The sequence below is a fragment of the Suricata suricatta genome, chromosome 11 (genome assembly GCF_006229205.1).
Source record: "Suricata suricatta isolate VVHF042 chromosome 11, meerkat_22Aug2017_6uvM2_HiC, whole genome shotgun sequence".
In the NCBI taxonomy this organism is placed as follows: Eukaryota; Metazoa; Chordata; class Mammalia; order Carnivora; family Herpestidae; genus Suricata; species Suricata suricatta.
This window is the reverse complement of record NC_043710.1, coordinates 10790965-10815022: the sequence shown is the minus strand read 5'-3', so window position 1 is coordinate 10815022 and position 24058 is coordinate 10790965. Positions and strand designations below refer to the sequence as shown.

At 48.3% G+C, this 24058-nt stretch overlaps 2 protein-coding genes and 7 non-coding genes across 11 annotated transcripts in view; 4 read left to right on the top strand and 5 right to left on the bottom strand.

The window, feature by feature from the left end:
- Positions 1 to 310: 310 nt before the first annotated feature.
- Positions 311 to 11314, top strand: LOC115306231 (proline-rich protein 18-like). Of its 3 annotated transcripts, XM_029956529.1 has the most exons (4): positions 571 to 594; positions 744 to 1278; positions 3469 to 3629; positions 10287 to 11314. In XM_029956529.1, exons 3-4 carry the CDS (start codon positions 3549 to 3551, stop codon positions 10611 to 10613), a joined length of 408 nt encoding a protein of 135 aa, XP_029812389.1. In that variant the 5' UTR covers positions 571 to 594; positions 744 to 1278; positions 3469 to 3548; the 3' UTR covers positions 10614 to 11314. The 3 variants fall into 3 exon arrangements, 2 of the variants coding, with proteins under 2 accessions (XP_029812388.1, XP_029812389.1); XM_029956528.1 differs by having other exon boundaries at positions 311 to 1278; XR_003915257.1 differs by lacking the exon at positions 3469 to 3629 and having other exon boundaries at positions 311 to 1278.
- On the bottom strand, positions 611 to 683 carry TRNAV-UAC. Its single transcript has one exon. It is a non-coding gene; the product is annotated as a tRNA-Val (tRNA).
- TRNAR-UCU lies at positions 972 to 1057 on the top strand. Its single transcript is given in 2 exon segments — positions 972 to 1008; positions 1022 to 1057. It is a non-coding gene; the product is annotated as a tRNA-Arg (tRNA).
- Positions 1417 to 1499, top strand: TRNAL-UAA. The gene has a single exon. It is a non-coding gene; the product is annotated as a tRNA-Leu (tRNA).
- TRNAK-UUU lies at positions 4552 to 4624 on the top strand. The gene has a single exon. It is a non-coding gene; the product is annotated as a tRNA-Lys (tRNA).
- Positions 5628 to 5700, bottom strand: TRNAF-GAA. The gene has a single exon. It is a non-coding gene; the product is annotated as a tRNA-Phe (tRNA).
- Positions 7785 to 7857, bottom strand: TRNAK-UUU. Its single transcript has one exon. It is a non-coding gene; the product is annotated as a tRNA-Lys (tRNA).
- On the bottom strand, positions 10908 to 10980 carry TRNAF-GAA. Its single transcript has one exon. It is a non-coding gene; the product is annotated as a tRNA-Phe (tRNA).
- A 2879-nt stretch (positions 11315 to 14193) lies between the features above and the next one.
- Positions 14194 to 24058, bottom strand: part of OSBP (oxysterol binding protein) — a 34221-nt gene continuing 24356 nt past the window's right edge. The window contains exons 13-17 of the mRNA XM_029915459.1: positions 20691 to 20794; positions 19156 to 19251; positions 18233 to 18414; positions 16943 to 17163; positions 14194 to 16840 (exon numbers count right to left, since the gene is read on the bottom strand). Coding sequence (XP_029771319.1) covers positions 16698 to 16840; positions 16943 to 17163; positions 18233 to 18414; positions 19156 to 19251; positions 20691 to 20794 — 746 coding nt within the window. The 3' untranslated portion in view covers positions 14194 to 16697. The remainder of the gene's footprint in view (positions 16841 to 16942; positions 17164 to 18232; positions 18415 to 19155; positions 19252 to 20690; positions 20795 to 24058) is intronic.

Sequence of the window (24058 nt, the reverse complement as noted above, 5' to 3'; positions counted from 1 at the left end):
GCGCGGTTATCTGTTCAAGTCCTCATAGGCCGAGGTTGACAGGTCTTGTTGACAGGAGGGCTCAGAAGACCGGACTAGAGTGTGGTCAAGGAGACCAGCTTTGTCAGACGGGCGCATCACTGTAGGGCATGTGGAGCTCTTTGACTTCTTTAATATGTGCATATAATTTTTCAAAAAGATTCTTAATTTCAATATAGAATGAGGTCAGCGAAGTTGGAGTTAATCAACAAGGGAAGGAGGTGGCCCCACCCGTTTATTCTCCTACTGAGTGGTGGCAGCAACTTTTAAAGATGGCGGAGGAGCAGGTGCGCCCAAGGCCAGGACCAGGCACCGGGAGGCTGGACTGCGGTGGCGGTCGGGAAGGCGCAGGCGCGGAGGCGCGCCGTGCCTGGAGCCTGGTCCGGCCGCCTGCACTTCCCGAAAGGAGCCAAACCCGGGCAGCCGCAGCGGCCGAACTGCGCAGGCGTCCGTCAGCTGGGATCCCGCGCGATCTGGCTCTGCGCCAAACCCCGGGCCGAACCGCAGCATCTCTTGCTCCCCGGGGAAAAACTCAAGATCTGGCAGACAAAGGAAAACCTGAAATGTTCCTAAAAGGTAAAAGGACCCCTCCTGGTTCCACTGGGGCTCGAACCCAGGACCTTCTGCGCGTAAAGCAGATGTGCTAACCGCTACACTATGGAACCGCGCGGTGCGGCTGCTCTTCGGGGTGGAATAAGTGCACATAAAGACCTTTCTCTCGCCAGTGCCAGTGTGGGAGGAAACGGAGCGTAGAGGCCCGGCGACCGCTCGGGGAGAGGAACTGTCAGAAGGATCTTGGGCTGCTAAGCGCAGCTCCCACCCACGCTTCTCGGCTGCACCGGCTCCGCCGCTTCTCCGAGAAAGAAGGCCAGACCCACGACAAGTGTCCCGGGACATACGGCATTCGGTGTGCCTGCCTTGATGTAAGCAGCGCGGAGGGGGCATGAGTACCTGGCTCTGTGGCGCAATGGATAGCGCATTGGACTTCTAGACTGTTGGAGTGATTCAAAGGTTGTGGGTTCGAGTCCCACCAGAGTCGCTTTTGTTTTGGGAAGGAAGTAAGAGAAAAACCGACCTGAACACCTTTAAAATTCCCCACCTCACTCGCCCCACTGTGAAAAGGAAGGAAACTCGTTCTAACTCCCTGTTGGGTCCTTTCGTGTGAAGGGGTTGGGAGACCCGTCACCCGAGTCTTCCCAGTAGCCTTCAGGGGGCCCCAGAGTTTCCGGTGATTGGAGGTGGAGAAACTAGCAAGACGTGGTAAGTTTCGGAGATTTTTTTTTTTTTTTGCCCCCACATTGCCCTTTGACATTCGCGATCAAACTTTTTAAATGTTTTGAAACGTCAGTAACTGCATATTGCTGAAATGGGCTAAAAGTCAACGTGCGCTCGCAGCGTACCAGAATGGCCGAGTGGTTAAGGCGTTGGACTTAAGATCCAATGGATTTATATCCTCGTGGGTTCGAACCCCACTTCTGGTAAAAGCTCTGCTTTTCTAAAACGGAACTTATGTACTGTACCCCAAGGCTTTCAAGATGGTGAAAAACGGCTTTCAGGATGGTAAATATAGGGCCCTTTGTGTGTTTTCAGTCTTATTAGGCTGAGAGAATATGATGGACCAAAGTAACCAAGACGGCCTGAATGATTACATGGCAATGGCATATTAATCTGAATGGTAATATTTTTGCCAGACACGAAAAGTGTAGCAACGAATTCAGAATTGACGATTTGGAAAACTGAAAGAAAGGGTCTTTGTAAAACTACTACGTTGGGGGTGGGGATGGAGGAGTAAAACCGTTCACCCTTTGAAATTAGTCAACAGTTATTTCTTAAGATCCTGCGGTATGCCAAATACTATTCTAAACGCCGGGGTTATGGGAATCCAAAAAATTTTGGAAAAGTAAAAGTAAAAAAAAAATAATAATAAGGGTAACAAAAAAGACAAGGTCCTTACCAACAAGATCCCTGTCCAGAGCTACTTACATCACAGAATGACAGACGGAAGAGATGGTTTATAAACGGGCAAATAAACAGAATTTCAGATGGCACTAAGTGCTACAAATAAAACGGGGTGGCACAAGAGTGGCATAGAACTTTATCAGGGCAAAATTATTCCATTTGTGGAAATCTGTCACCTTGACAGGAATGTTCTCCCCTCTCTCTCTACGGAACAAAACTTCCCAGGAACCAGTTCTGCTCTCCAAATCTTTTCCTGACCCATGGCCCTCATTCATTCCACAAGTTTTTGAGAGCTTGATCTGTGCCAACCACTAACCAGGCACTGGGGACCCACAGGTACTGTCTGTCTCCCGGCAGAAACATTGTAGGAGAAAAGACGCATTAGGCGATGGCAGTAGGATGTGGTGAGTACATCAGTAGTGACAGCCTCAGAGGCCCCCAGCGCGTCAGCTGATCTGGAGAGGATGGAGGATCTCCGGACAAGTCCTCATGTCTGTCTTTAAAGATCAGAAGGAACTTCCCAAACCAAAGAAACTTGGAAAGTGGGGAAAGGATGGCATTTCAAGACTGGGGGGTTGGGGAGGATGGAAGGGAGTGGAAAAAAGCAGCGTGGCTGTTAAATGAAATACAGCTCCAGCTCCAGTGAACCCTCTCTGTGCTGAGTAGGCCAGTTCTCTGCTGTTAACACTCGGTGATACACAGTTTGAGACTTTGGTTCTCAGTGTTGGTACCTGTCGATCTAGTCTTGTCTCAGGAAGCCGAGCTTCCCGCTCGCCCGCACTCCGCGCTGTACTGAGCCGGCTCTGTGAACAGAGCCCTATCGTAAGAAGCTGAGGTTAGGCCAGAGGCTCACTAAGTCCCCCAGGACTGACTTCCCAGCCTCCGGCAGCTCCTCTCCAGGGGGCGGGGCCTGCTTTTAGTTTTCTTGGTGGAATCTAGTCTTGTCATCTGATTCTTAGTGTTCATTTGTGAACACTACCTTATTCATTTGTGATTTTTCAACAGAGCAACTCCCCTCTCAAATCTTGAGACATGGAGGGAACCCCCTCATCGTACCCCCCACCTCTATACTGGGAAGAAAATTTGTGCGTTTAACTTTTCTGTGCTGGGATCTGTAGAAAATACAGGATCAGGGATGCCTGGATCTGACAGGCTCCCTGTGTGATCCCAGAAAGAAAGAATAATTTAACAAATTACATTTTTTCATTTATTTTATTGTGAAAAGAATGCATTTTTTTACTCCAATAACACAGATGTACGTAAAGGAAGTGGTGAGAGCCTCCTCTTACAAAATGTAGCCATTTTTATTGAATTGTTTTCTATCCTTAAACATCTCTTATGTGTAGGCAAACCGCAAATATACAAAGTGTATAAAGAATATATATTCCTATACAGATCCTTTATTTTTTTCCCCCACAAATATTATCCCATACACATTTTGTAGCACCTTGTGTTTTTGCTTAACGTAACATGGATGTCTTTCCATAACAGGTTACCTGTTAAACATTGCTCCTACTTCCTGATGCATTTCATTCCTGATACATTCCGGATCATATACATTTCATGAAACAATGCAAATCTCAACGTTCTCCCACATAGGGGAGTGGCTCCAAACTCCAAGCCGGAGGAAAATGGCTGTGAGGCTCTACATGGTAGGATTCCCTTCCTTTCAAGGGATCTTGTCCAATACCTCAAGAAAGGATGTGGCAACGAGGCAGCAGGATGAATGAAAATATTAGCTAAGTCCGAGACACAGCTGCCAGGGTAACAGGACTTCCTCAAAATATAAAATCCCACCTGGCCAAAACCTTTCAGCTCAAGCTCTGGGAAAATGGTCAGATCCCCTGGGAACTTCCTGCCTGCTGGTCCCCCCCCCCCCCACCCGCTCTTAATCTCTTTCCAGGACTACAGAGGCCCAGTTACCATTTACAAGCTCAGTTTAGGCTTCCCTGTCCCTCAAGGCTTGGCGGCCCTTCTGGTGTCGGCAGGGCGCCTGCGAAAGCCAGTTTCCCACCATCAAAGCGCTTGATTGAGTGCGTCTGTTAGTGTCTCTTTCTGCTGCACTGAGGACCAGGGCTGGATCTTTGCAGCCTAAGTTTGCTTAGGTGCTGGAGAGCAGCAAGCACTCGGTGAACGTCTGGGGAATACATTATTGGACACCTAATCGATTATTCATGATGCGCCACCCACATGACACTCCGGGGCACTTCAAAGAACAACACTGGAATTAAAAATCCCGCTGCTCCACCAGAAGCACGCCCAGAGTTCCTAAATCTGGAGAATTCTTTGGGGGACGTTCCCTTTATCCTATGCTAGCACTTAGTTGGCCGGGAAGAGGGTGAAGGGAAGGGACGGGGCAGGAGAAGCAGGCAGATTTTTCTTTATAGTCTGTTTCTGATGGGAAAGAAAAGGATCCCATTAAACTCAAAATCCACTGGATTTTGATTTTGTAGTTTCACCCTCAGGAAATCAGTAAAGGGTCTCAGAATATTAATCCAATTTAAAAAAAAAAAAAAGTGCAGCCACGTGGCCTATTTCACTGTGGATAGGGTTAGGAAAAGGCTCTCATTGTGAGCCCGGATAGCTCAGTCGGTAGAGCATCAGACTTTTAATCTGAGGGTCCAGGGTTCAAGTCCCTGTTCGGGCGGAGGTTATTTTAAACTCCAAAAATAAAGTTGAGATTGTTAACACCACTCTTAGACCCCACGTAAGAGGTTATGCAAAGCGCAGCTGGGTTCCCTTCCGCGCTGGGCGAGAGGGGCACCACCCAGCCCGCCAGGGGCAACAGCCTCCACACCGACCTCAGACTTCGCGCATGCGCACAGTGCCCAATAACGAGCCTTCAACCCTCAGGCTTTTCTCTTCCAACTTTGAAATGTTACTGTGCCTTCAGATGCTTTTTCTTTTACTTGAAACGTACGTTTATTAGTTTTATATACAAAACGTCAACAGACCCACAACGAATAAACTGCACCCCCATCGTCATTCCCGACAGCAATGCCTCTGACAGCAATTGCGCTTCGCTTGACCAGGAGCATTCCTTGGCTCCCCGTTTATTAAAGGCGCGGTGAGAAAGCCGAGGTTCCAAGGGCTCTTTCCAATAGAGACACGTGCTTATGAGTCACATTTCCGGCTGGGAACCATCCTCCACCAGATTTCTGAAGCGCCACGAGGGGCCCTGGCTTTTGGGTTTGGCTTTGCAGACAAATGTTTTTGAAGGCGTCTGCCCGTCTGTCGCCCACGAGAAAACCTTGCGAGCCTGACGAGCTGACCACACTGGGCACTGCGAACAAACACTAGGGAGCCTGGTGTGCGGCAGTGCGACTAAATGGCCGGGCATTCCACAGCTCAGGGCTTCGCCACCAACACTAACACTCCGAACCCTCCCTGTACCGATTGAAACAACGTAACCTCCACGGAGCAAGCGCCCGCGCGCGCGGAGACCCGCAAGGCCCCTGCGCAAGCGCGACGGTGAGCACGCGCGTAAGAGACCCGCCTCCCCTCAACAGACACACGTCAGCTGCGCACGCGCGGGGGTTGGCCCGCGCACTGAGAGCAGCGCGGGCACTGCGCAGGCGCGTCCGGGGACACTAGGCGGGGCTCTACGGAAATGAATTCATCCCGGTCACGTCGTGGGTCGGCAAAAACGCTGCCGAAACCCGGGATCGAACCAGGGACCTTTAGATCTTCAGTCTAACGCTCTCCCAACTGAGCTATTTCGGCGGAGGTGAAGGGGTTTGCTACCCTGTTAAGGAAATTTAAAAGAAAGAAGGAAGAAAGAACTTTCTCTGCTACCTGCCTCTTCAGTTCCTAATTCCGCTCTGAGGTTTGGGGAGCAGTGAATGAGAAAATTAATCCCTGTCATGGGAGGAAAAGTTCGCGTTTTTCCTAATGCTCTCTCTGCCTCTCCCCAGGGCCCTAGTAAGAGTAAAAGGCCACTTACTAATAAGTGCCTACCGTGTGCCCAGCCCATGACTTCTGTGGTCTTAGTCGATCCCCACCCGCCTCACCCCTGTCGTAAGGCTGATTATACGATAATTACTAAGTGAAATAACTGATCCGCCTCAAACCATACAGAACTGAACCAGAGCTGTCCAGCTCCGAAGCCCAAAGGGTCTTGGTCAAAACAGATATTAGGATTTTGTTTGGTTGGTTGGTTGGTTTTTGGTTTCTGTTTTTGCTTTGTTTTGTTTTGTTTTTCTTTTTTCTCACTTTTCCCCCTTTGGGGAAAGGCAGAAGGAGTGAATTTGACTTTAGGAGGGAGGTAGGAACTAGAAGTCCTCAATGTCTCCAGCCCTGTCCTCTCTGTTCCCCAGCCTGCTCTTCTTGTTCAGTCAGGAAATGATTGGAGCAAAGACACTTCACTTTTCAAGGTTGCCAGAAGTGCACTTGATCGCTTTCCAAGGGACTCCCTCAGAGGGAAGAGGACAAATTCGGGTGTCTGCCACAGCGCCTAGCCTCTTTCTATCCCTGGGATGCCAGGTTGGAACCATGATTCAATTCTTCAAGAAAGTAGCCTGACTGCCCAACCAAACCACTCGGCTCTTGCTGTCCCTTCAGCACATAGCAACCAACACAAACCACATGAATATGAGCTTATCATCTTGGGCATATGGGGGAATGTTTCCTTGAAGTGATTCCTTACCTGTTTCCATTATGTCTCCTTTGTTTCCTCCCTAGATTGAAAACTCTTGGGAAAAAATCATGGTGACGGTAAAAGCTACAATGTATTGAAGGTTTACCTTGGGGCAAAACTCTACTAAGCACTGTACACGCCTTGTTACTCATTTAATCACACGTTCATAAGTTGGATGCTCTTGCTCTGATTCTAACCCTTTCTCCTGATGAAGCTGCGCTTTGGAGACAGAGCTAACTGTGAGTGTGTGTAGGCACTGCATGAGGCGCTCCAGCGCGGAGGTGGAGGGGGAAGGCCCTGCCTCCCTCTTGTGTGCTACCTCCATCATGGTCCTGCTCCACTAATTAGCACTCCCTGAGTAGCAGCTGACTCAATCAACATACCCCCCCCTACCCCCACCCCCGATCCTGCTGAGGAGATCAAGACGGACTTTCTTCCCTTGCCTAGCAGGGACAAAAAAAAAAAAAAAAGACTCAAACTCTAGTCAAGCAGGGATGTACCTTCCCTTCACCTACCAGGGAAATTAGCTTTAATCTTTCTTTTTTGTCCACAACCAGCTTCCTCAATAACTCGCAGGAGCCAAATGCTTTCCTTCAGGTCACACTTTGGGGTGGTGGGTTGGGGGGAGAGGAGAAGACTTCATTTAGAGAGAAAACTGCTCTATTTGGTGCTTGTTTCTAGATGGCCTCTTCCTTTTTAAAGTGCAGAAATATTCTCTAGAAGGGTAGTAATGTTGCTTGTAGGTGCAGGATCCGTGCAGTAATCCCCCGCACCTAGCGGGAGGGAACTCCAGAGAGAGGGTCAGCGGGGGCCGCCCGCAGGACAGCGAAGGGGAACGGTGCCCGGGGGGGTCCCAGGAATGTCCAGAAGCATCTGTTCCCCCTTCCTGTGAACACAGAAGTAATTGGGACCCCCGCGGCCCCGCAGTGGCTGCAGGAGAAAGCACTGTACTTAATTCCCTCCAGCAATGCACTGCGAGTCTCCCAGGGGACCTTCACACAAAGGTTCGCAATGTCTGTCCTCACGGGGGCCAGGCTTTTCCGGGAAGCAGGTGGACTCGCAGCCTCCACTCTCCAGGATTCTACCCCCTTCTCTGAAGGCACCCGGATAAGAAAGCTGATCCCGAACGCTTGTTCTCATTTTTTAAATTACTAGGAAAAAAGAGGAGTATCGCCCGAACAGGGACTTGAACCCTGGACCCTCAGATTAAAAGTCTGATGCTCTACCGACTGAGCTATCCGGGCTCACGAGCGTGCTTTCCCTCCCATACTTGAAGGCCCTGTTGTCGTTTGCGCTGGGCGCTAGCAGTACCGCGCTGGACGAGATCCCGGATTCGTCCTTTCTTTGTGGTTAATCCAATTCCGACCCACGAACCCCGAGAGGACTGGCGGTGAAGCGGAGAGCATGCGGGGAAGGTGTCAGGTCGTTCTTTGGGAGCTGAATGCAGATTTCTTAAATATAACAAAATAAAATGCGCCCCCTTTTATTTAGAGCCTCCCTGGCAAACAGGAACCTTCAGTCCTGCAAAAGCCTGCGGAGGGAGGGGAAGCCATTGCTTCACCTAACCCCTCGTCCCACGCATGTCTTTGCCTTAAAAGCAGAGCCCGGGATCAGAGACCACAGTTCCGTGTTAAAGGTGACAGGTGTCCCTTCTCCCGAGAAGCACCATTTCGCAGTCCCTCGTCCTCATTTAAAGTGCCCACTTCAAAAGAAGCGCGAAGAGGATTAGCTGAAAGAGACGACAAGGGCTAGGGCCAGAAGCGTTTGTAGCCATCCCCGGCCTGGACCCGGACAGCGCGCCCCCGCCCCCTGCCCCGCCCCGGCCCCTCGCGCTCGGCCTCTGCGCACGCGCGCTCTCCGCCCATTGCTGGCGAACCCGTCTCCCCCTACCTCTGGCTAGGGCCCGCTACTGTTTGCACAATTACTAATACCCTTTTACCTTTCGGTCCTTTGCGCATGTTGTTCCCTCAAACCGTCATGCCACCTCCCTTTCACTCATTCCCCCTCGCCGGTCCCAAGCACCGTGGAGAAATCAGTTGAGCCGCCATTCTTTCTCCCTGAGAAGCACCCCCTGGTGACCAGCACCATCCCTAGTCGTCGCCTTCCCTGCCTTTGCGGATCTCCTACATTTCCAGCATGGAAGCACGCGGCAGCAAACCTTTGGGAGCCTCGTAATCAGTGCTTTGCTAGAGGAATATCCAGTGCTTTGGCAAGACAGACGGACAATTAGCACGCGGGCAGAGTAGAGCGTGGCAGGGGGGGAAAGACATTGAAACTGGGTAGGTGTGTGCGAGAACGAGAATGGTGATTGGTGCAGACACTGTATTCCCTGGGCTTCTTGCTTGGATGCCAACTACTTCCCGCAGAGATCCTCCCTTTTCTCCTCAGGCTGGAAACTGGGGAGGCTCAACATTGAGAGAGACAGAGAGATTTTAAGAAATTGACCCACAACTGTGGGGACTGGCAAGTGCAAATTGGGTAGGCCAACAGACTGGAAATTCAGGCACGAGTTGATGTTGTAGTCTTGAGTTTAACTTCAGGAAGGCAGCAAGCCACAGACCCAGGCAGGTTTTCTACTTACCGTCCTCCAGAGAGTGCTTTCTTTCATCAGAAGACGCCAGGCTTGGCTCTTAAAACCTTCAGACGGCTGGATGAGGCCCAGCCACATTACAGAGGATAATCTGCTTTCCTCAAAGTCTCCTGATTTATGTGTTAATCACACCTAAACACCTTCCACTGCAAGGAACATCAGGACTGGTGTTTGACTAAAACAACTGCAGCCCTAGCCAAGGTGACACATGCCAATACACATCACGCAAACTCTGAACTATCCAATTTATTAATACATCATTTTGTTTTCCTTCTTGTTGACCAGCATTAAATTTCAAGAGTCCCTTGTCAAAATGCATCCTTCCACCCAAGAACCCAAAGATGTGGGGTACAAAGCCCCTCATCAGCTAGCATATTGGCACAGATGAACAGAAAGGGGAAGGCATATAAATAGATCCCAAAGCAATGTCTCTCCATGTTGCCTTTCACTACACCTAGGGTTTTTAGAATAGGAGGACTGAATCACCATTCTCTCTCTCCCCATGTCCCAGCCTGGCACCCAGCCAAAAAGAAGGCATGCCTAAGTGGATTTTGTTCCACTGCACTACCTTGAGTTGAGTGACTCATTATCTTAACAAGTTATACTAAAGATAATGATGATGACCATCATCATCATCATCCAGCCTAGAGTCTCCAAATTTCCTCTCCCCTCCCCCGGCATTCCAGACCAGTGTAGACAACTGTGGAAGCCTAGGTCAGGTGGGTTGGATTCCCTGCGTTTCCTGGGAATCCCTGCAATGGCCTCCTCTGATGGTGACGGTCACAAACGCGTTTTGTACATTTGGAGCTTTTGAGAATAAGGTGCTACCAGTCTGTTCTGAAATCCGGATCATCCTGACTAGTTTCTCAGTATATTTGCGGGGGCGCGGCGGGGCAGGGGGTGCATCGAGTTTAGAGCGTATATATACGTACCACGACTGTGATGTCAATAGTGGTTTGTGATTTACCAAACAAAAATTAGTTACATTTAAAAGTTTCTGGGAAACGAAGGTGTACTTTGTATGATCCACGCAATATTTGGATCTTACTTCTACTAAAGAACACTTGTTTCTTTGAAATTCAGATTCAAATGGCTGTAGACGTGAACCAGGAAGGGCTGCCGCCACCACCGCCGCCGCCGCCGCCGCCGCCCACAGAAGCTGACCCAGGTGCTTGTTTGTTAAACCAGCTGGAGCAAACCGGAATCGAAGGATACTTGGCAGAGAGAGCGTCTGGGCTGTCGGCATCCCCATGGAGCTCCGGCGCCCCTCGCTCCCAGCTCAGCGCGTGGCCGCTAAGCCCCCTGCGGAGCCCGGGCGCCCAGAGCCTCCCACCTGCGGAGAAAGGTCCCAGTGCCAGCAGCTCCCAAACGTTGCTGGAAACTGGAGAGAAGACAGAGGGCTCAAACTGATCCCCAAGCAAGCGAGCGTTGTGCAGTGCGTGCGAGGAGCGCGGTCTCAGCCAGATCCAAGGTCAGGGTAAGCGACCCTGACGTTAACCTGAGCAGTTTAAACGCAGGGACATATATCCCTTTTCTGTTTCCCATTTTCTCCCCTCCCGGAGGGGGAAAACGGCAGGTCAATCTCTCCACGTCTACACCCCACGGTCGTGTGGGCGGAGAACACCTCCCACGGTGGCAAGCCTGGAATTCTTTCATAATGAAACCTGCGCTGCCCCTACTGTTCATAGGGGCATCTAAAACCACTGCCGAAACCCGGGATCGAACCAGGGACCTTTAGATCTTCAGTCTAACGCTCTCCCAACTGAGCTATTTCGGCAGCTTATAAGAGTTACTTTCTGCATTTCTGTAATGAAATAGTATGTGTTCTGTCCTAACAGAAGAGGCCAGAACAGGTTCAGCTGGAAGTAAGCATCTAGCAAATGTTATAGAGTTGACAAAGCACAGTCTCTATGTATAAGCTAGAAATGACAAGTAATTTTACTTTTCTCAGTTGTTTGGACTCAAGAAATATATGGAACTGAACAGGACGGCCACGTGTAAAATGTGGCTTTTCAGTGTCACCTCCACATGAGGTATGCGTAGAGTCGTGGCATCTGTATATTAAAGGCTTTGACTTGCCAAACTTAAATCGTGAAAATATGCCTCCATTTTTGTAACCCAACCTGGACATCTTTAAACTCTCAAATATACAGACACCGTCAAAAAAATGGAATTGGCTGAGACCTCTCTCAAACTCTAAGAAGTAAGCTGTGGTTTAATAATATCCCCTAATAGGCTGATTTTATTCCAACTCCTCTTATTTCATAATTTTGCATCCCTAGCATTCGCATATATAAAATGAGCTAGCCCCAGGGCTAACTGAATCAGGATCTCTGCGGAGGGGGCTCAGGACTGTTTATCTTGTAAATTGACCAGGTGAAATTTAATGTACAGCCCCTCTCAGCATCCCATCCCTCAGTCTCACAAAAATGTAGCTGTTACCAAGAAGTCTACACTTCGGGGGTGGCGGGGGGGGAAGAGGAAGAAAGATATCTACATTTTGTTTACTCAATCTCTTCACGGGGATGTCCAGCTCAGAATGTCCAAGAATGAACTCGTCTTTCCCTCTAAATTTACCTTCTCTCATCATGTCTGAATTTCCCGAGGCAGAAAAACATAATTTCCTCCCTCTCTGCTCTCCCCTCCATAATCCGACCCAAGTGCTGTTCACTCCAGTTCGGTTTCGGGACTCCACTTCTTTTCCTCCTTACATCTTCCCCAACCTCTTCATTGATCTTCCTACCTGTAATTCATTTTCCACACTAGAACCCATCACCCTACTTAAAAATCCTGCATGGGCTCCCTACTTGAGAGCAAAAACCAAGACTTCTTTCTTCAGATGGGATATAGCCTTCCATAACTCTGGCCCTTGTTCTCTCTGTGCTGGATCAGAGTTCTCTCTCCTCAACGCTGAACTCCAGCCACTTACACAGCCATCCAGGCTCAGGATGCTTCCTAGACTGCCCTTCATCTTTGGCCACACAGTGTTCTATACATTGCTCTTCCCTGTTAACCTGTGGCGCTCAACTCAGATACATTTTCCTCCTTCTAGAATTCTTCTGACATGTCTTCATCTCCCTTCCCCCACAACCACTCCCTGCAGGCTGGTGGCACCTCTCCAGTGCTTTCACCAGCTCTGATTGCCTGTTTCTCAGACCTCTTTCTCACCATTTGTATCCTTACTGTGTGTCACATAGCAGACTGGAGTCGATGTGGAAAGAGAGCGAGGAGAGAGAGAGAGCGAAGAGGGGAGAGCGCGCACTGTATCTCAGGGCCAACTTTTTATTTTTAATGTTTTTGCTTATTATATTTGAGAGAGAGAGCGTTTGGGTGCATGAGGGGGGAGGGGCAGAGAGAGCGGGGACAGAGGATCCAAAGCAGGCTCTGCGATGACATCAGAGAGCCAGAGGGAGGGCTCAAGTTCACAAACCGAACCATGAACCCCTGAGATCATGACCTGAGCTGAAGTCAGATGCTCAACCAGCTGAGCCCCCCAGGGGCCTCCCAACTGATTCTTTACTTTTAAAATCACCTGGTTAAACTCTGATGTGACTTCTGCAAGGCTGTTTATAGAAGATTCTGAGCTCTTTAATTTTTGCTTTTAAGGAGGCCTCATCTGGCCACCCTGCCTCCTTCCCCTGAGGGATCAGTGGGAACTGAAAGGTAGTAGGGAGGAAGATGCAAGGCGAATAGAGCTACCCATTACTTTCTGAGCTTGGAAAGGAAAGCCATGACCGGCTTGGAATGCACTGGGCAAAAGCTTTATAAACTTTTAGAAGCAAGCTCTAAATTTTGACAACAATCTTAGAGTTTCACAGGGTATATACCTTATAGTGAATAAATTCCAAAGATTTTTTCTACACCTCCTTTTAGGGTTGGTTTTCATTTATCTTGCTGAAAGTAGAGTTGGCCTTTGAAATGTAAAGGTTTACCTCTTCTGTGGGACCTCAGAGGTCCCCAACAATGTACTAATTTATACTTTTTCTGAGTTATCATTTTGAAGCATGGGTGTGGTAGACCCTCCGGGATCCACATCCCAGCCCATCAGGTCACAGCAGCCCATGAAAAGACTAAAGAAGGGAATGTTAATATGTTTCAAGTACCTTTGACCGCCCCTTTTGGAGGAAATCATATACCACAGTGCTGTTCAATATTGCCAGAGGTAGATCCCACAAGTGTAAAGTCTGCTGCAATGGTTTTTAGCTTGCCAAGAAAAAAAACCCGGTGAATTGCTGAATTATCATCAAACCCAGTGGCGTGAACCAGGCAGACTTGAACAGATGAGTGGCCTTCCCAAGAATCAGGCTGGAACCACCCCTGGTGATACAGCTCAGGTTGTGGACATGAGAGCCTTGAGCAATCAAGGAGCCTGGAGGCTGAACTTCAAGCTTGCTCCTTCCTGCAGGTGGACCTCCAAGACGGCACTTTCGACATCATTAAGTCTCTGCATAATATGACCTAATCCAGGAGGAAATAACTGCCAGCCACCTTCCCACCCAGTTTCTCCGAGGACACAAGGTTGTAAAGGTCAGACTCAGAAGTCAGACAAACCCAGCTTTGGATTCCAACACTGTGACCAATAAGCTGTGTGACCGTGGGTGAATTTATTAAAGTTAAGTGTGTTTTTTTCCCCCAGTGCCTGTCTTCATATTCAACATGACAATTCTAATATTTATGTCTTAAAATTGTGCGTGAGCTGGACAGTGTTCAGAATCCCTAACTCAGCCCGCTGGACCCAGGAGCAGATGCCCAGCACAGGGCAGGGCCCGAGGCTGCCCTGATGTGTGGCCTCTAGGGGCCCTTTGATTTCTTTGCCCGTCTCCTCCCGGCCCTGAACTTTACAGTGAAAACCTAACCAAACCTTTCACCGTCCTTAATGCTCTCCAAGGCCTTCTTGAATCAATACACCATTGCTTACATTTCAAAGTACAGAATTTGAATCCTTACGTGAAACAGCTAAGAATCTGAGAATCTAAATGGGCAAAAGAAATTAAATGCAAGAAAACTTTTATTTTTGGAGGTGAAACAGGCCCAACATCATAAGCACTAGACACCATTCCTCTAGACCCAAGGTGGGACAAGGACGATCACATGGTATCAAAGCGGAAGGGGCTGTGGAAACTTCTCTTCTGTCCAGCGGCCCTTGAGAATGTTGCCAAATGGTTGAAACACCTAGAGTCCCCTGGACCCGACCTCCTTTCAATGTCTCGCAAAGATGAGCTGCCCGCTTCCCAAGGATGAATGAGCACCGGGCCAGTCCGTCCTCCACCAGCTTCCCTAGTGGGAGTACAAGTGAATCAGACAAACAGTATGGCTTTTTAAAAATTATTTAATTTAGTAGTTTTCTTGGAAAAAAAACAATAAGGCAAAAAAAAAAAAAGAAAATATATATAGTTTTGTTTCGATGTGACTTCATTTCACCTGGACTCAAAGCTTCTCCATTAGCAGGACTCTGACTGGGGATCAGGCTGGAAATGTAGTGCAGACGGTGGAGGAAGAAAGGGGGGCAGGAGGTAAAGCAGAGCTGTTCAGTCTGGTTGAGGAATCCCCGCTCTGGCCGAAGTCCCCTGATGAGGTCACGGCCCTTATGGGCCTCCTGGAAAGAAGGCCCAGCGCGACCCTGCGCTTACGGTGGGAATTGGGGTCTCGGAGGAAACTCCCGGTGGCTGCCTCCTTCCCAAGTGCATCACAGCAAGGGAGGGAGGGATGGCGAGGAGGGGACAGAAGTACTAATCTCGTGTAAATCCATTTCCATGCAGGGATGGCTTCCTCTGGAATGCTATTTCCCCCAGGACCCACACTGGCTGAGGCTCAGCAGTTAAGGAACAGAAACAGAAAACACTAACAAAAAGCATACAAGGAAGGCACCTCAATTTGTGATCCTCAACCAAGGGTGGGCTGCACGGGGGTAGGTCTCTGAACAGGACAACTAAATACGGAACACAAAATGAAGGAAGCCAGGGCCCGACAGGAGCGGTTCACTCACCCACCCCTACGTGACGCACCTTCGGCCCCACGACCCGGGAAGAAGTTTCTTTTGGGAAACCAGCTGTGTGTGGCGATGTGGACAGAGGTGGAATTAAACGGGAAATTACCATCCTCTCTACCCACGCCCTTCCTGACAGAAGAAGGAAAAAGGCAGGAAAGAGTTAGGATTTGGTTTTCAAGAGTCAGGCAATCAGGAGACCAGAATCTCAACAGCAGTGAGCAGGCCTTCCATGCCAGAGCAGGGGTCGAGTCCCTGCTCCAGAACTGCCGGACGCGATCCTATGCAGGCTCGGGATCTGCCTGCCCCTAGAAGATGGAAACCAGGGGAGGCCCCAGCCCACATCGGTGTGTCCGAGAGAGAGTCCCAGGGAGACAAATGATACCAAAAAACAAGATTCTTAATGGGAGGAAGGAAAATCAAACAAAAAAAATTAGATTTTTCTCTACATATATATAATATACAGGTATTTAACACATTATTCGAGAGGTGGCTCCAGTCCATAGGGCTTGAGAGAGAGGGAAAACTTTCATTACAAATTAAGTCCTTCTCTCAAACTCTGAAGTGTGTCAGAATGGGGTGGGTAGTGCTTTGCTCCACATGGGGGTCTAAGACCCAAACTGGTATCACGCTGAGAGAAAGAAAGAGAGATGGGGGTGGGGGCAAGAAAGGTGACGAAGGATGGGGTGAGGAGGAACGGGGGCAGCAAAGTGACTCGCGGTCTTTTCCATCCTGCTCTGTGTGCTCGGAAGTTCTCGGCTGGAGGAAGGCCGTAAAACTCCCCTGTGAGGATAACGTCCCCCTCCTACCGGCCACCAAGCCGGCCTCCGGTCGCTGTCAAAACGGAGGACCGCAGAAAGGTATTTTACGCAAGTGAGGACAGAAACTTCCAAGAATGTCACTCTGAATGTTTCAACCTTATAGAACAAGCCCCCTCCCAGCGTTCCGATGCCACCGTTGCCTCTGGGCGACGGCCCATTGAACCGATCCTGGCTGTGGCGCCGTTTAGTAACGCCACGGCTGCACTGCGCTGCGGTCATTCACGGTGCCTCTGCCGGGAAGTCTTACGTGCTCCTCTTGGAAGGAACTTCTAAGTTCGGCTCTTGCTCTGAACAGCACCAAAATGCCCCTGAATCATCATCTCACGCGGACCTTGGCTGAGCAGGATACTCCAGGGGAGGATGAATGACGTCATCTTAAAATGAGGGCAGAGGGAGAAGGAAGAGCCAAGAGTACTTGACTTTGCAGGAGTAACGCTAATTTTCAGCCACTGCACCTCCCCCTTCCAAACGGTGTCTAGTAATACGTCGATTTCAGTTTCAATCAGCTAAGGCAACCAGCCAATCACCACCACTGGGGTCTGCTTCTGGTGATTGATTTGGAAAAAATGATTGGTTAAGACAGACAAACTGAAGGAAAGCGCGTGGTAAGAGTCACAAATGCCAGCTTTCCCGCACATCCTCTGTCATCTTCTCCTTTGGATCCTCCTCCTTTTTGTTGCTGCCGTTTCAGAAAATGTCCGGGCATGAGGTCCAGTCCTGTTTTTCTTTACATTCCCAGTATCCTCCCCTATAAATATGGGTTAACTCCTTGGTAACGGGGTCCTTCTTCCGCTCAAACCACAGTGCCTTATAGGGATCGTAGGGTGTGCCTAGAAGGGAAAGTGGGGGAGAGGAAAAAAACAGAATGAAAGCCAGAAACACACCACATGATTCTCCACGCATCCAGAAAGAGTGGAAGGCAGGTTCGTTACCATCCTCTGTGGCTTTCATAGCTTCCGCTTCTCTCTTCTTTCTGGAAAGTCTCTGTTTTTCCTCCAGGCGCTGCTTTTCGGCATTGGCTTCATCCCAGCGCCCATTTTCCATCAGTCTCTGGTCAGGCCGCAATCGGCTGTCTGTGGGGGCGGTGCCACTTTCCCAGGCGTTGAGCGTGAGAGCGAGCTCTGAGAAGTAGTACATGTTTTCTGCATTCTTCCTGCAAGTAAAAGACGGGGAAGAGAAACAGTGATGCCAGGACTCAGGCCCTAGTTAAGGAGCAACGACCCAAAGGTGACCTCCCCAAAGCTGTTCTACAGATGGACAGACTCTAGGACCAGGTCAGGCTCCCCTAGTTAAGAGGCCCAGACTGGACCATTCCCCATCCCTCCCCGGGCATCACTTGTGCCAGCAGTTTGCTGGGCATGTACTGTGCTCCGTGGAGATCAGGAAGAATAGATCATTCTACTAAATGGACATTCCTTATTCTTACTTCCTTTGGTTTCTATTTTTTATTTAAAAATTTAAAAAAAATTTTTTTATTTATTATTGAGAAAGAGAGAAACAGAGCACGAGCAGAGGAGGGGCAGAGAGAAAGGGAAACACAGAATCTGAAGCAGGCTCCAGACTCTGAGCTGTCAGCACAGAGCCCAACGCGGGGCCCAAACCCACGAACTGAGAAATGATGACCTGAGCAGAAGTCGTACACTTAACCGACTGAGTCACCCAGGCGCCCCTCCTCTGGCTTCTTTTTAACCTGCTTCCGGGATAATCTTGCTGTTACTACACACTGGGTAAATGAGATGACAGGGGACAAATGGCCTCCATCTTTATTCCAGATTCCCACATATCATCTCAGAGACCTTTAGATGGCCACTGGGTCTCAGGCTAAATTGTTAACAGGGGGCAGGCATCGTTCTCCTCCAGCTGCTTCTGAAGAGGTTTATTTTTGAGAAAAGAACCTGTGACTGGGGGAGGGGCAGAGAATCCTAAGCAGGCTCTGCATTGTCAGACACTCAACTGACTGAGCCACCGGCTTCTGAATAGTTCTGCTCTAAATTATAAATATTTGTTGGCAGATGTGACTTGATTCATTTCAACTTTCTTGACAAGACACACTACACCTCAATTCATACAATGACCACCTTCTGGTAATCTCTCCAAAAGTTCTGATTTCCCTGGCTTGATCCCTCACATAATTCAGTGGGAAGGAAGGCAGAAAAGCCACCAACACTGCTCCAAGGTTGAGGTCAAAGTGTTCCCTGGACAGCACGAATCCTGGTACTCACGGTAAAGGGTTCCTTTTCCAGAGCATGACCCTGCTTTCCTCTGACTCGTGGCCTCTCTGTCGAGCATCACCCCCATTTTCCCCAATGACTGGCTGTACTTTGAAGCAATCCATTTTCTCATCCCATGTCCCCAGAAGGGCAAAGTGGACTCTTCCTGACGGATCGGTCACTTCCCCGGTCACCTGCAGAGGTGGAGACCAGGACTTGGAGTATGGTGCTCGGCATCGGGTAGCGGACCTGACTGTTCTGGCCACCTAAGTCCTAGGGTAGATACTGGTTAATTGCTGCCACGGCGAGCGCCGGGGAGCCACCCAGAATATCTCGGTAGACTTTTCTGAGCTGTGTAAAATAAACGGCCATGAGTTGAGTCTCTGCATTTTGTGGTATAGGGATTTCTGGCACAAGGATACATGCAGGAAAAGGATCTGCCCGGCACTAGGGATTCTGGCATTTTATTCTCCCTGGAAGTCAGAGACAGCCACAAGCGGATTTAGGCCCGACTCTTCTTCACAGTCCGTCAAAACTGATGGGGCAATTCCGCTGTGGTGGGGACGCAAGACCGGCGCTCAGACCTCGCGGCGGTCAGGCTGCCCTTCCTTCTTCCTGAAATCCTTTTATCGGTCCTTCCTCTGTGCTTCCCATTTCCAGTCTCTTGTTGCTCTTGACTTTTACTTTCTTACTCAATGTCTTTCCCAGGAAAGGAAGGATTTGGTTTAATAATACAATCTAGTCCCCATTCCTGCTGACTTTCTCCTTTACCCCTCCTTTTCTTCCCCCCCCAAATCACCACATACGTATTTAGGAGATGTATATATATGTATATTAGACTATCTATCCGTCCATTATCTACACCAGCCCCAAAGGAGTAGGCTTTCTAAGGGCTACACACAAAGGAAAAACATTTGAACTTTAACCCTTCTTACCTTCCTTGCTACATCACGAGAGAAGTAGCTATAAGGGACGAATTTAAGATTGCACTTGTCACCCGTCTTGTGATTCACAATATCAATTTCACCGGACTAGAAAATAAAAAGCATCATGAGTTGATTGTATTTATTTTAAATTTTATTTCTTTGCTTATTTAATGTTTGTTATTTTTCAGAGACTGAGAGAGAGCATGAGTGGAGGAGGGGCAGAGAGGCAGACAGGATCTGATGTGGGGCTTGAATTCATGAACCATGAGATTATGACCTGAGCCAAAGTTGGTTGCTTAACTGACTGAGCCACCCAGGTGCCCTTTATTTACTTTTTATGTTTATTTATTTTGAAAGAGAGAGAGAGAGGGTGCACGTGCAAGCAGGGGAAGGGCAGTGAGAGGGGATCCCAAGGATGCTCTGTGCTGTCAACGCAGAGCTTGATACAGGACTTGATCTCACGAACCATGAGATCATGACCTGAGCTGAAATCAAGAGTCAGGGACTTAAGTGACTGAGACACTCAGGTGCCCCATGGGTTGATTTGATCAATCCTGGAGGACCTGAATATCTGCCAGACCTCATGCCTCATAATTCTTCACTTTTCCATCTTACACTCTTGGACTCCCTTGCTTATGGGTTCCGGTCTCAGCTGACCCGAGAAGCCATGGAATCCTTTCAGAGCCTTGGTATTCCAGGTTGGGATCGGGACCAAATGGCCTTCTGGTTGTCTTTCAACTGTGTGTCACATTAGGTGACATATGAGATGCCTTTCAGCACATATGTTGATAGTCACATGATAATTTGCCTTTTCCAAACCAGTCCCCTATTCATACCCTTCACGAATCTGCACTTAAATCAAAGTAGCCCACTCCTAACTACAGGGTTTCATACAGCCGGGCCTTTCTACACTCTAATCATTTCATTCTCTCCTTTCTATCTTCTAAATCCAACCACTTTAAAGCTCAGCTTCATTCCCACATCGACTATGAAGGCTTTCCTGGACGCTCAGACAGTATTTCTTTTCTTTCTGAATTTATTGCAACCATCATCGTAAGAGCAAACTGACAATTAGATGTTATTTTAGTACAGTTCTTACACTAGTGTATTCTGCTAAATACTTCTCAATCTCTACATATTTGTCATGGGTCTCCAGCGATATAGTAACTCTTTGGAGGACAATGTCTTATCTGACTTTGTATCCCCAAGACCTGGCACTCTGCCTGGCAGTAAATGTCTGATGAATAATGAAACGACAGAGAGTAGGAGCCCTGTTTATTATTTCTTATACTTTCATAGTAGCCGACACAGTCCTGGTAGAGCAGTCACTGAATGAATGTTATTACATCAGTCATTTACAAATAAGAATCTGTGGTGTAGAAACTCGGGAAGTTGGGCAGGGGCTACTGGCTGAGAGCAATTCCTTAGGAGAGAAGGATAAACCGTCACGATGTGGGGCGGGTTCACATGTCCTGGATACTGCAAAGACGTACCCAGGAAGGTATTCTTCTGAACTTCAGTGCACTTTGGGCACCTCTGCTTACCTGATCTATCCACAACTTGCCCACGATAATGTTGTGCACCGTTGTGGTAACTTTTTTCCAAGTGTAGTGGTGCCCAGTTGCATGGAAAATACAGTGGATGCTACCTGGAAACAGAGAGAGGTACACAAATGAAGCCAAATATTAGGATAACAGTACCACGTTGGCTACAAATAACAATGGATTGATTTTCTTCTATCAATATTTCTCACTTTTAAAAGGAAAATAATAAACCAAAAGGATTTATAATCTTTTTTTAAATGTTTATTTATTTTGAGAAAGAGAGAGCGAGCAGAAGCAGGGGAGGGGCAGAGAGAGAGGGAGAGAGAGAATCCCAAGCAGGCTCCACACTCAGTGCAAAGCCCAACACAGGGTTCAATCTCACGACCATGAGATCATGACCTGAGCCAAAATTGAGAACTGGATGCTTACGTGACTGAGCTGCCCAGGAGCCTCAGGATTTATAGTCATCTTAAATGCTGGAAACACTGATTGATTTTTAAATTTATGAATAAAATACAACTAAACAATGACAAACACTGACAACTGATAGGGTGCAGCTACAAAGCAATATTCTGCAACTGTAGAAATAAAAATGAAAGCAAAAGCTCCGATCTTTTCACCAACTCTGCCTGCCCAGACTATCTGCAAAACTGACAGGAACAGGTCAAACCTGCCCCAACATGAAAAGTGAAATTGCACTGTGGAAAGGAGGACACACTGGTCGGCAGGACTGGGGGCCAGGTCCTCTTGACAGTCACTAGCTGTATGACCATAAGCCACTTTTCTAAGGGCCTTACCAGTAAAGAAGGTATAGTGGATAGAGCAGGGGCTTTGCAGTCAGGAAGAACTGGGTTCAGTCATGGCTCCACCACTCAGATGGGTGAGCCTGGGCTGTGTAATAAAGAATCTGTCTGGTCTTCATCCATGATTTCTGGGAGGGAACCTTGAAACCCATGGAATTTCCTAAGTAATAGTAATGTCTGGGTTATTTCTGGGGGCCCTGATAGTTCATGCCAAAGAGCTGACATGGGGTACCCCTAGACAGCTTATGTTTAAGATGAAGCCAGGTCAGAAAGATCAACCATGTAGTTAAGAGATTTGGGAAGGGGGGCGCCGCCTGGGTGGCTCAGTCAGTTAAGCGTCCAACTTCGGCTCAGGTCATGATCTCACGGTTTGTGGGTTCGAGCTCCACATCGGGCTCTGTGCTAACTGCTAGTTCAGAGCCTGAAGCCAGCTTCGGATTCTGTGTCTCTTTCTCTCTCTGCCCATCCCCTGTTCACTCTCTATCTCTGAAAAATAAATAAGTGGAAAAAAAATTTTTAAATAATAAGAGACTTGGGACTCTGAATCACTTGAAATCAGCCAGACCTCCCAACCTCCTGGGAATGGTATTCCCTTCTCTCTCGGGAGGGAAGGAGGCCTAGATACTGAGTTCAGTCATGTGGCCGATGATTCAGCCATGTCTGCCTAATGAAACCCTAACAAAGTCTCTAAACAATGAAGCTTGGTGCAGCTTCCTGGTTGGTGAGCATATCAGTGTGCCAGGAGGGGTAGGTGCCCTGATTCCACGGGAGAAGGCATAGAAGTTTATCGATCCTTGCAGACCTTGCCTTATGTGTCTCCTCATTTGGCTGGTTCTGATTTACATCCTTTATAATAAAACTATAATGGTGAGAATAGCTTTTCCCTGGGTTCTGAGTCATCTCAGCAAATTCTTGAAACCAAAGCCAGTTGGTCACAAGTACAGATGGCCTGGCAACCCCCAAATTCGTGGCTGGCATCTGATGTGAGGGCAATCTTGGTGGAGGCTGTTCCAAACTAATGGGGTCTGTGTGAACCTGGGTAGTTAGCAACAGAACTGCATTAGAGTACTGTATCCTGGATAGGTTCTGGAATCTCCCTAGGCCTCTGCTTTATCACCTGTCGACTTGGGAGAAGCACACCTTGGGCAGCAAATGTCTGTTTATTTGTCCAGCAAAATGCCTGAAACATCATGAGCACTCAGGAGATATGGTCTTTTCCTGTTCTTAGGAGTTCACCTCACACACCAAACCCAAAAGTGAGGTGAAGAGAGGTGACTACAGATTCAAAACATAAAAACAATTGAAAGATACACAACAGATATGTGTATCTTCACATACGTGCTGCGAATACAGTCACTTACGGGAGTGAGAGGACTCTAAGCTCCCCTATAACCACTAATGAAGAGAAGACTAATTATGTGTCTTTCTCGTCCAAGAGATTAAAATAGCCCTGTTGGCTGCAGCAGCAGCCGTGATGACAATGACGCCAACGAGAACAGCAGCAGCTCTGCTGAGAGCACCTGCTGTGTCCCAGACGCTGAGCTATATTCTCCTCATACCTGATCTCATGCAGTCTCAACAACTGCCTTTCAAATACCTGGGTGCCTACACATACCCTCAGTCCCTGGCTCAATACCTCTTCACCGCCCCTGCCGTTGAAAGCCACCATCATCTCTTGCCTGAAGCTAACAGCTTTGTTTTGATCCCAGCTTCTGCGTCAGTCACCTTATAGTCTCTGGTCAAAATTATCCATGTCACGGCAAAGGAAACAATCAACAAAACTAATAGGCAACTGACGGAATGGGAAAAGATAGTTGCAAATGACATATTGGATAAAGGGCTAGCATCCAAAATCTATAAGGAACTCACCAAACTCCACACCCAAAAAATGAGTAATCCAGTGAAGAAATGGGCAGAAGACATAAACAAACACTTTTCCAAAGAGGACATACAGATGGCCAACAGACACATGAAATGATGCTCAACGTCATTCATAATCAGGGAAATATAAATCAAAACTACACTGAGATACCACCTCACATTGGTCCGAGTGGCTAAAATGAACTCCAACAAGATAAACTCGAAGAGCATCACACTGAAACTCATCACAATCAAACTACTGAAAGACAAAAAGAGAATCTTGGAAGCAGTAAGAGAGAAGTGACACATCACATATAATGACCCTCAATAAGATTTTCAGAAACCTCACAAGCCAAAACGCAGGGTGGAGGACATATCCAATTGTGCCGAAAGAGAAAAAATTATCAAACCAAGAATTCTGTATCCAGCAAAACTATCCTTCATAAACAAAGAAAAACCTTAGACAACTCCAGACGAATTCAGAGCTGGCAAATCTTCCCTTCAAGAAATACACCAAAGGAGGGGCATCTAGGTGGCTCAGTCAATTGGGCATCGAACCTCAGCTCAGGTCATGATCTGTTTTTGAGTTTGGGCCCTGTGTTGGCCTCTCTGCTGTCAGAACAGAGACCACTTCAGATCTTCTGTCTCCCTCTCTCTCTGCCCCTCCCCTGCTTTCTCTCTGAAAAGTAAATAAACATTGGGCAC

Coding starts and splice junctions, on each gene's coding strand:
- LOC115306231 (XM_029956528.1), top strand. CDS start 3,549: ATGCAAATCTCAACGTTCTCCCACATAGGGGAGTGGCTCCAAACTCCA. Junction 3,630..10,286: donor TGGCTGTGAGGCTCTACATG/GTAGGATTCCCT, acceptor TTTGAAATTCAG/ATTCAAATGGCTGTAGACGT.